At 36.1% G+C, this 12,062-nt stretch overlaps 1 protein-coding gene across 9 annotated transcripts in view; it reads left to right on the plus strand.

Moving 5' to 3' along the window:
* Window positions 1-12,062, plus strand: part of EXOC6 (exocyst complex component 6) — a 98,729-nt gene that overhangs the window by 11,291 nt on the left and 75,376 nt on the right. For all 9 annotated transcript variants that reach the window (XM_075504783.1, XM_075504784.1, XM_075504785.1 and 6 more), the window contains exons 2-5: window positions 9,334-9,505; window positions 10,795-10,842; window positions 10,950-11,040; window positions 11,957-12,002. In XM_075504783.1, coding sequence (XP_075360898.1) covers window positions 9,334-9,505; window positions 10,795-10,842; window positions 10,950-11,040; window positions 11,957-12,002 — 357 coding nt within the window. The remainder of the gene's footprint in view (window positions 1-9,333; window positions 9,506-10,794; window positions 10,843-10,949; window positions 11,041-11,956; window positions 12,003-12,062) is intronic.

The raw sequence follows: 12,062 nt of genomic DNA on the forward strand, positions 1-12,062 counted from the left end.
CAGGTAGAGGACTGGAGTAAGGTAACAGAGTAGTAGAAGTCAGTTGCTTCAACACCGTTAGTTGCTTGCCAACAAAGAGAAACACTGTGAGTTAGTTTTAGTTGGGCTTTTGAATTAAAAACAGACTTTTTAAAAAGTAATCTTTCATTTTCTTCAGTGATCCTGGGAGATGCACATGTGCGAAATATATAGTACAGGCTGTTGATTTGCATGAGAGAAATACACGATTTTTTACGTATAGGCGATATGAGCTCATAGAGTTAACAAAAAATAATAGAATAAAATTATTGGAAAATACATGCTTTGGTTATATGCTTGCAGAGGAGTGTGACACATCAGAGAATTACCTGGTTTGATCTGTACTGAATAGAATACATTCTTAATCCAATTGGTTTTGAAACTTTTTAATTATTGGATATTTTATTTAGTCTGGAACTTCTTGATTTCTAAAATAATATATTTATATCTGTGTAGTGTTGGTATTCAAAGCCTATTGAAATAAGTAACTTAGACATTTGTGACATCAAATGTTCTGTTCTATTTCATATGTCTCGTGAAGGGTCTACCGAAACAATTGGTATGTATTTATCTTGAAGATTATGTCTAAAGTGCCCCAGATAAAGAAGACAGATTAGCTATAGGTTGTAATAGATGGCTAATTATTTCTGGGACATGTGTAATAGAAATCTGATCAAATCTTTAAGAAGAACTTAGAAGCTCACAATTTAATTTATAGATGAATCCATTGCTCCTAAAATGGAACAATTCATGTTCCGTTCTGCTACAGTCTGTGGAAATATTAAGGGAAGATAAGAATATTGCTATATGGACTTAAGTTTCTTATTTTATTTTCTATGAAATAACATAGGTTCCAACTATGTCCACTGTATCCATTTAGGTATATGAAACAGATGGGCAAACTTGGCATTTGTTACGTGGTGATAGCTAGTACCAAAGTGAGTGAAGCTGGCATTTTCTTTGCTGTCTTTTTTATCTACTATTACAACACAAAATTAGAAAAAAAAAATAGCGCAGCACTTGTTTTTCAGTTTCTTGCTTCATACATCAGTAAGTCGCACAAAGGCTTAGCAGGAAGAGGCATCTCCTTGGTCAGCAGTGTAAAAACAGGAAGGAGGAAGTCTATTGCAAATCTGGGTTTACTGATTATCAGTTCATGTTTCGCTGCAGAGGATGTCCATTAACAGCCATCAGTGTGATCCATTGCTTATCCAGCATGAACAATGACTGCTGTAGTGCTGCTACTACAGAATATGGACCCTGCTTATAGGAAGTAATGTTAACTAACAAACTGTACTCAGCCCTTTCCTGCTCATAGAAACAGGATACTATTAGTGAGAACAATTCACAGAAATTGCACATCCAGGAAAACCAGGCAAGTAAAGCATAACAGCTAAACTAAGATTAATAAAATCTTTTCTCTGATTAGGCCATAGCTTGAGTTCTACGTTGTTCTGGCATGTAATGCGATCTTTTAAATACAGCGATGAGATGTAATTATGAATAAGGATGGCAGAACTGGACCCTAGGTAGCGCCTGGCATAGAAAGGCTGCTTAGGTTTTAAGAAACATGCTTATTACCGTAACTCCAGTTGAATTACAGGAAACACCTGGACATTATTTTATAAAGCTTTTAGGGTGTATGCAGCAACCTATATGAAATTACTCCATGGAAAAATCCCTACAAAGTTTGCAGTTTGTGTAAACAGAAAATATCTTTGTATATTGTAGGACAAAGGAAGTTTCTGCAGTGTTTCCTGTGAAATTGCAGTTTAAATGGAGTGTGTGATACAGTATCATGGTTAGGGATGCCATGGTTATAGTCACAATGACAGGTCTGTTTTAAGGGCAGAATCTTAATTTGTATGGTCAGTGTTTTGTGCTTGCATCGATCCCACTGAACACATCGTGCAAATTTGAATTGTAAATATTATTTTATTTTAGAAATTTATTTCTAAAGTTCTAAAATAATATATCTTCCCCCTCCTCCCCAATCAAATGAGAAATGGAGGGAGAGGAGAAACATCTAGTGGGCCACTTCTTGCAATGTGTGTATGGGAGCTAGCTGAGAGAATCTCTAGTGTCGGTACAAAATTGGCTTTGGTAGCAAGATATGAATTTTAAAAACAAGATTTTCCACAAACACAGTTTCTTCATTTGAGAGTTGGTTTATTTGTGTGCATGTGTTTTGTTTTGTTTCAAGTATTACTTTGAAAAACAGAATAAAAATTTTATGTCTGAGTTTCTTTTTTTGTGACTTGGTTTAACTGATCAAAGTGATCAGTTAAAAATGTATTTTTTTTTCCACAATGCTAAATCTGAAGCTCTACAGATGAATCTTTTTCTCTTGCATCCCTTGCAGTTCAGAAGTTGCGTGGTCAGGCTTACGTTCCGTGTTAAACTTGTACAAATATTGTGCAGGTATGTGTAATTCCTATCAGCATCACGGCATTCATGGAGATGTAACTGATTGGCACTTAACTAAGTGGTTATCAGTACCCTGAAAGGAATGTGTGTATACAGTTTTTAATTGCTTCATATGTCTTGTGTAATCAGGAAATGAAAGACTGTGGCAATGTAGGCAGGGGTGAGGAACCTGCAATTTGTCCTAGAAATGGGACAGAACAGGATGGGTTGGGGGTGTGTGAAAATGGTGGAAGGTGGCAAGTCATTAGTGAGGAGCTACTTTGTCCTGTAAAAAGACCGGTATTTTTTCTCTATTTTCTGACATGGGTATTTTTGCTATTTTTTAAATAGATGATCTGTTTTAAGAGTCCTTGCTGCTGTTAGAACCCATTATTATAAATGATTACTAGGAAGAGAATTGTTCACTCTAAAAATTTGCAGTAATGCTTCATAAGCCTAGAGATCTTTCTCCTGAATATGGGTTGCAATTAAAAATTGAATCATTGCCCATTTAGAAAACCAAACACACACACAAAAACCAAACCCCCAAACCTTCAAGAAATAGTAGATTTTTTTAAAACCCAAAAGGGATTTGTTAAATATTTTTTCTTTATCTAATAGACAGTTTTATTAATGATTGTTGACAGAGTTATTTATCACCAACTAGGAATTCATACTATCTTCTGAATCATTATTTTCTTATGAAAGTATGGAGCTTTTATTTTTAATAAAATAAACTCTTCAAGTTCATGTTTGCCTGAAGCCTGAGTACCTGAGCAATTCTGCTTACCATTGAAAAGTTACAGCTATTGCCATAGATATAAGGGACAAAATTACTTCAGTTCTCATTCTGATTACTCTTGCCATTCACTTTTCCATGCTAAACTCCCACTAAGTAGATGACAGTGAAAGTTGTGTTCAAGTTTCTGATTATTCTCATTTTCTAGTGGGAAGATGACATAGATGTGAAGACTGGGGATGAGGAGGGAAAAAGCAAATTGGGGCATTTGGTGAACTCTCAAAAAATATTTTTAGGCTCCTATCCTTTTACACTTACTAGTCTATATGCACTTCCTTTGCCTACCTTTCCAGTAGTCTGGTGAATGTATTACATTAATTTCTGGGCTTATGATTTTTTTTTTGCCCTGTAACTTTTTATTTCCCTCCTCCTTAGTGAAATGTTGATCCTCTTTTAATTCCATTTGCACTCAGGCATTTAACGACATGTATCCTGATTGCATGCACAGAAAATATTTATATGAAATGATAGCAGAAGTATATTTTTGAAGCTGTGCTGTAACCATTTGTGAAGACATCTATGACAGTGGCTTAGAGTGATAATGCATATGTATGGAGTTGTCATTATAGAACGGATCAGGTGATTTGAGGATAATTGATTTTTTTAAATTATTATTATTTTGTGAAGGGTCAGGTAGAATTCATGGCAGGTTAGGTTTTACAATTCTTGCCTGAATTTTAGCTCTCTGGAGATTAGCCTTTTTGCTTACTCAATGGCTGGTATTTTTGTGCATAGAATGGTGCCCTCTGGTGCTTCAATAGATTTTTGCAAAACACAGAGAAATTGTCAATAAGACCTATTAAATACATATTTTTCATATTGTGTTTCAGTTTTGAAAAAAAAAATTCTAGGGAGGTTTTTTTATGGTATAAAGTAACCTTGTTTGCTTTTCTTCAATTGGAAATTGGTTGCATATCTGAAAATTCTCCTTCATTTTTTATTGAGACCTGAATTCAAATCTGTTTATGCTTGTCTTTCTCCCTTCAGCCCAGCTGGTAAGAAAAGATCAAGATAAAAATATCCCTATTGCAATAAAATTGAGCCAGTGACTGAGACATCTTTCTCCATTAGGTTAAGCTGTCTCTGACTATTCCTAGTTAATTTTTTTCTTCTTTCGAGTACTTTCTGCACTATCTTGTGTTTACCTAGACTGGCATTAATATGACTCATATTGTCCAGTTGTTGGGATGAGTCAGGAAAAAAAAGTCTCTCTGTCTGTATCCAGAGTTCTGGGAAATATAAACAAATAACCTGCTACATATTACCAGAAAAATCCTTCAGCTCTGCTTGTGCTCTTCATGGGTGCCCGGCTTGCCCCATCAATTAGGAATGAAAATAGTACCTGCCCTGTCACTGATTCGCAGTATTGATGTCTAACTAGTCACTCAAGTTAATGTTCTCTCATTCCAGATTGAAAATTAAGATGGTATGTTTTGTATTTTTTTCTGCCAAAATAAAGTACAAACTTCTGTCTCCAACATCAGTGATTTTTCTCCTTTTTTTCCCCCCAATTTGAAGACTCATACTGAGAAAAAGCTTACTCTTCAGAGTTTCATGGTGTGAATCGACTACTAGTTGTCTATAGGTTGTCTATAGCTGTATAGATCATAGGTTGAAAGCAATTGTAATACAAACTGATCACGTCTTTCAGTTTTGCTCAGTTCAGGTTTGTGCTATATTTCAGACCACTGGCATCTACTTCAGGGGCCCATAAAGCTGAAGAGGATCCTTGGGGTTCTTCATTCAGAAATGTATAAATGTAAACAAAATTTGAAAGAACTATATATTACACATGTAAAATTTCTGTTGCTATCCTAGGCATGTTTGCCCCTTTTTATGACACTTCCCACTGACATATGTGAAGCAACTTAAAGTGAGAGGGAGATTTTTAGGGTAGACGTAGTTGCATGTAGTAGTCGTCTCCTGAAGAAGTACATCTAGAAGGGTTACCGCTTCCTCACTCTCTTCCCAACAGAACTCTGTGTGTGTGTGTGTGTGGTAAATTCTGTTAATTTTGTCTTGTAATTTAGAAGAATTATCTATAGGATGCTTTCAGGGTGCCATGTCTCTCTCCAAGATATTGCAATACGGTTATTTGGCTGCCTGATAGTTAGTTTAACTCCGAAAAGTGCGGAATTGCTATCAGGATTGCTTGCAGTGCCATAATCTGTCGAAATGTACACCTTCAGGTAATTATTCAAAGGTAGCAATTACTTTATTTAGATATGTGTAGGTAATTTTTGAAATGTATGTATGGAAAATAAGCTTCAGTATCAGAAATGAACCATACTGTACTATGTATGATGTTCTATAATGGGTAAATCAGGTGTGCATTGCCTCAGTTGTGTTTGCGGTTTTGAGAAAAAGCCTGATTTCTGTCTGTGACCAGAGATGGCATGGCTCTCTCGTACACTTACACTTCAAAAAGGCCAATGCTTTAGGTCAGACTTCCTTGTGAAGCCTCTGAAATAGCATGTGTGTAGTCTTGTAAGACTATAGCATCTTAAGAAAGTTATTAAACTTGTTTAATTTGTCTTCTTACTTTACACCTAGATCAGAGAGTTGTGATAGAGTGTGAATTTCTTTTAAATACTGTGATGATTTATTTCTTTAAAGGTAAGCAGTTCTGCCTCATTTTTTTCACTAGTGTGCTGAAGAGGGTTGATTTGTTACTGTTCCCACAAGATGGAGCTGTCTACATATGTAATTAATATGGAATTTATACTAGTAGTGAATCTTGAGGAGCTGTCAAAATACTGTTTTAGATCACCGATCACCATTTTATTAGTATCCCTGCAGAAAACAGCGTAATGTAGAACATAAAATAGTAACTCTTATTTTAGTAAGGTAGGCTAATCTTGGGGTTAGAGCAGTGTGTTGGGATGTACACAGTATTGATTTCTTCCTCCTCAATTTTAAACATTTATTCCCTGTATGATTTTGAATTAAATATTGTGATAATACCCCTGAAAATTATCAATCAGTACTTTATTTATCGTCATTAAACTGAAGTATAAGTAGCTTTAATACTGAGAAAAAGTAATAAATACTGATTCTTATAACAGTGAATACTATATTGCCTATGCTACATTGTGTGTGCTTCCAGAATTTCTGGGTATGTTGTCTGGAATTGTTTGATAACATTTTAAAGAGAAATCTCCTGATGGCAAATTATTTTCCTCTCTCAGTATTTTAACAGCATGTCTGTCAGTGTTGGCAGATCTGAAATCGATAAAAAGGTATCAAGACAGCCATGCTGAACTGCAGCTACTGGATACCCCAAGATCATCGGGCAATAACTAAGTCCAAAAAGACAATGCATTGCTACCGCCAAAGAAAGTTTGGTGGTACAAACTCAAGTACGGAGTTCCTCTTGCACCATCTTTTTACAGTCTTGTATGTTTGGTCTTTGTGTCTTACTACTGTTTTCACTTACAGTTATGTTGCACAACTTACAGTTACGAGTTCACAGTGGTAGACGGAAGTCTCCTGTCTTTGTGATAACGATACTCCTTTCTCACTTCCCTTTGAGAACATTGAAAGGAGATCTAAACTTGGAGACTCCTTCCACCCTTAAATGAAAGGCTCAAGGAAGCAGTAATAAATGGAACTTTTTGCTGGTTTTTGCTTTAGCATCCAGTGCAGTATAGATGGTGAGTCCAGCCCATTCAGGGGAAGGTCATGCATGCCCGGTATCTGTGAAGGCGCTATCTGATGCCTCTGGTCCTCCTAATCTTTTTATTTCTTCTCGAGGAACTCTGGAGACAGGTGGACGTCCCTCTTTGTCCACCCTATAGGTTCCAACATCTCTGACCCTTTTCTTACAGAAACAGAGCAGCACTCATGTAACCAGCTCATACTGTGTATTTTGGAGCACTACAACATCAGTTGTTGAGCCTTTTTCTCATTCCTTCCTCATTTCTTTACAGGCAACAGTGATACGGTCTACATGCTTCCCTGTCTTCAGATGCAGAACATCAGGTTGCCTAACGAGAGCTTACTTAATGCTGACTATGTGTCTTGCACCTTTCTTTCCTCCCAGGCCAGGTTGCTGCTTCTCCCTCCAGCCAGCACCAGGTTCTGGGTGCAGGTGTTTCCCACTGGCAGGTGTGGGTCACTCATGATCTTCCACCACAGCCCTTTAAACCTCAGTTGTCCTGGGCAGCCTTGAGGGATCCCTTTCAGGCAGTCTGACAGGAACCTCAGGAGGAGAGACTGGTTGTCACACATTTGCTCCTTCCCCTGTCATTTCAAACTGCAGTGGTGGAAAAGGTGAGGGCTGTTTTTCACCTTGTGAACTGCTTCATGGGTCAACAACCTTGGATTTTCCCCTGGTGCACTTTGGAGGAAAGAGCCTGCCTTTCAGTACCATAGCCTTATTTTCCTATCAATCATAAGCAAAAGGGGGATATTCTAGGAATATTTTATTGAATAGATTTTTCCCTTAGAAAATATCTATAGCAAGCAGGCTATCAGGAATTGGCTTTCTTCCTTTGGTATGTAGGACAGCTTATTACCTTTCTCATTTCTCTGTCATCAGTTGCTCTCTGAGTGTATTGTCCAAGGTCAAAAGGAACTTAAAAAAGAATGAAGAATCTAGTTACAAGAGTCTCTTCAATCTCTTCTATACCCTTTTCTTCCTTGAAAGGTCAAGTTCTCGTCAGATACTCAGCTATAGGTTTGTTGAATGGGTAATGATGACCCCAGATCTTGGCAGAGCCCAGCTGTCTCATTTGAAAAGAGGATCTTGAAGAATATGGGAAGTCATACTTCCTGAGAAGACCAGTAGGGAAGTACTTTCTCTCTACTCAAGAGTTTTAGAGGCTTTGACTAACTGTTGCCTGGGTCTTGAACTTAAGACTGTACTTCTACAAGCAATATTGAGACCATTGGAACGTCAGCCCTTTTTTTTTTTCTTTTTCCCCCCATCTTAAGATTATTTTCTCATTTTTGTTAAAGTAGCTTCTTATGGATTTCTGGAGAAAACTTTGTAATTATGAAAGGAAATTAGAGGCTAAAAAAGGCAATTTAAAGTTTTGATCTGATTTTTTTTTAATGCTTGTAATTTGCAGTACAAACATGTTTGTATATGTATGACCATATCATCCTTGTATTGTCATTCTCATTCTATCTGAAAAGCTTCTTCAAAAATTACCCATCTGCTGTTGTTGCTATATCAAGTTATTAACCAAATTTTGGAACTACCTTTGCCTTACCTTTCTTGGGAGACTTCATACCTTTGATTTGCAGTACAGTTCTTTGTGATACCTCTTTTCTTGCTTCCTCTGCTAAAGTCTAAAGCTTTAAATTGCCCCCGTCTCCTTTGCTCACTCTCATGGCTGAGCATTTTTCCATGCAGCTTTCTATTTCTGATGCAGCTCAACAAGCTACACCGGTAACTTCTCCTGGAGTCATGTTTCCTGCTTGAGGTTTATAGGTGTACTATTCAAACAGTTAGTAAAGTAAACCGAAAGACCTGATTTTAGCCATTCCTGAAAGTTAGATCCTACCAAGGTAGCAGCTTTAGGCATGTGCACGTCATGGCTTTGCTTTATGAGACATTGAGCGTGGGCAGGAGGAGGCGGGGAGCAGTGGGGATTGCCTTCCACCAGGAGTCTGGCTGCTGCTGCACAGTGCTCCGGTCGTTCTGGCTGGAAGCATCCAACCCTGATTTAGTTGGATAACTCTGATCTTAGGAATACCAGAAAAGCAAATTTGTATGTTTGCACTTCTTTATATTTAGCAAAGAGTGGAATTTGATGGAAAAGCGATCCATGCTATTTGAGGTGGTCGGAGAAACTGATTCTTTTGTACCCATATTTGAGCATTAGGGCTTAAATAACAGACCAGTGAGGCTCAGGTCAACCATGTTGTAACTGGTTAAGCACCTGGATTAATGCCATAAGGGCTGGGTTCAGTTCTCAGTTGTACGCCACCTCTTTCTTTTAATGCTGATTTTGGTGGAGTGGATCACAAATGATGCCACCATAACATCAAGTTTGCGTGCTTTTATTTTCTTTTTAAGAGAGAGATTTCAATAAAGATCCTTGCATACTATTTTTAACTGGGGGAAAAAGTAAACTTCGATTTTTCTTATTTGTATTTAACAGGTCTGTATATGATGACCAACCAAATGCACATCAGAGGTTTATGGAAAAACTAGATGCCTGCATACGTAACCATGACAGGGAAATAGAAAAGATGTGCAATTTTCACCATCAGGGCTTTGTGGATGCTATTACAGAACTTCTTAAAGTTAGGGCTGATGCAGAAAAATTAAAGGTAAGGAACTAGTTTTTCAGAGTTTCATATATTATTGTCTTTGAATATAAAAGGAGGAACTTGACTCTTTTACTGAAGAATAAGAATTTAGTGATTATCACATACACTCTGATGTTTGCAACAATTTTTTAGAAGTGGATTATTTAGGATTTGTGGTTAAAGCTGTATTGCCTGATCCAATAATTTACATTTACAAAGCTGAATATTTTATTAGGTCTAATTCTGATTTTTTTTTAATGTATGTTTTCATAAAATGTTACCAAATTTATTTTACCCTTTTTAAAGGCTTTCTCAGAAGGTAAAGAACAACAAATGGTAAAAACAATATTTCTTATATAGATCTTTTTCTAATCATGCATTTATATGTCAGACCTTAGAAAAATTTAAAATCTTGATTAGAAAAATAAAGATACTGCAATTATGCATGAAAAATAAATTTTCTTTACTCTGTAATAGGTAGGAGAGTAGGTGGTTAGTAGTTTTCATTAGAAATAAGAACTAAGATTTACTCCCAAATCAGAACGCAGAATAGTGAATTATGAGATCCGTCCCTTTTAGCTCTCTTTACACTTTTGAAAGCAAAATATGCACACCAGACAGAATGAGCATAGTTCATCAGAGGTTATGATTAGAAGAGCATTATATAAAGGATATTCAGATAACAAGAGACCAAATACAGCGTCAATGAGGTCATTGAGCATCTTTGTTCAGAAATTAATGAGATTTTTAATAAACTAGAATGTGCTTCCTTATTATGATGACCTAATGAGTCACTTACTATGTGGGAAAATCTGAGGTCGAGCTTTGCCTGCACCTGCAGCATTAAAATGTTGCTGTGGTTTGGAGATTTCCACGTTTGATGTTAATCAACCACCCAGTGTTTGCATTCAGCAAAGTATGAATGTTTAATTACCATAAAATGCAATCACCATTTCTTACAGACAATGAATGGCCCATAGAGCTCATTGAGGTTATCAAAAAGGGACCAGTGGTCAATTGGGTCAATGATTTGAATTGTTTGACAGACCTACAGAAACAAGGAAAGTTCAAAAATCCCAAGTAAATTTGAGAAGTTTGCCACAGAATCTGTTAGAAAGAACTGTCATAAGTAATTGAAGTTAACAAAAGCCCTTTGCGATCAAAAGTTCAAGTTCAAGCTGTAGAGTTAATTTGAATTTGCATTTCTTTGTTCTAAGTTTCTCATGAAGCATGATCTGATTACAAGGGTGAGCAGTCACATCAGGGCAATATATGCATATTTGTCTAACAAAGGTGAAATTATTTTTAAGGTCCAAGTTACTGATACCAACCGAAGGCTTCAGGATGCTGGGAAAGAGGTGAGAAAATGGTGCTTCCTATATGGGCATTATGAATATTTGTAGCAAATTAAATTTATTTGCATAATTTAATTGTGATTTTTTTTTTTTTTTTTTAAATCTCTAAGGTGATAGCCCAAACAGAGGAAATCATCCGATGTAGAGTTCAGCAACGGAATATTACAACAGTTGTGGAAAAACTACAGTTGTGTCTTCCAGGTGAGTGACCTATAGCTAAATGTGATGGCAAATTAAATAAAGTAAGTCACAATAGCCAAAATGGAAAATAATTTTATTTCTTAAGTTGTGGTCCTGTAACATCCAGTTTAACAAAAAAATTAACGGGTTTTAAAAAGATGTCAGCATGTAGGTTCCATGTCTTTTACAGTATTTGACATAGAGCAATTATGCCACTTTGTGAGAAGACAGTGAGACAGATATAAATGATGCAAACAATGTAGCCACATACAGCTTTAAATGAAGTAATATTTTTAATATGATAAAAAATGAATTTGTTGCTTAAGAGGGTGGGTTTTACTGTTTGAATTCTAGGGAAAATACTAATGATTCTATTTCAATGTTGCACTTTTAGCTCTGTATCATTACAGGCTTTTTTTTTTTAATAAAACATAAGAGCTCTAAATGATGTTTCAGAAGGGTGGTAATATAGGATTGCACACAGCTCTATAAGAGTTTTATCCTGTTCGTGATATTGGTGTAAAACAGATCTGAGAATTTTTCTTTGTAAAGTCTTGTTGTTGACTTGTTATGAGTACAGTAGGTGGTACTGTTGCCATTTAATGGAGACAGGTCATAGACTGGTAATGCAGATGAAGTTACGGTATGTAGTAAGTGAATGACTATGCTTGATATATAGTGTCTACTGTTTTGTTTAATCTTAATTTTTTTTCATTTAAAAGCTGTTAAGAGTTCAGTTCTTTTTTCTTTCTTAGCTGCATTCTAGAATATTTTTTTTGCTAGTTTTATCACATTTGTGTTACAGTAGGAATTAAATAAGGTAGATTTAGCATATCCTTTTCTATGGTTTATTTTGTCCTTTACAATATATATTTTCCTCTTTTATTAACTAAAGCCACAATAAGATCCATGGGTTAATCTGCTTGTTTTTATGCAGTGCTGGAAATGTACAGCAAACTAAAAGAACAGATGAATGTAAAAAGGTGAGTGAACTTATTTCTATGAGTAAAATATAACATTTGTAAGTAAATGGATAGAATAGC

The sequence above is a fragment of the Mycteria americana genome, chromosome 6 (genome assembly GCF_035582795.1).
Source record: "Mycteria americana isolate JAX WOST 10 ecotype Jacksonville Zoo and Gardens chromosome 6, USCA_MyAme_1.0, whole genome shotgun sequence".
NCBI lineage: Eukaryota > Metazoa > Chordata > Aves > Ciconiiformes > Ciconiidae > Mycteria > Mycteria americana.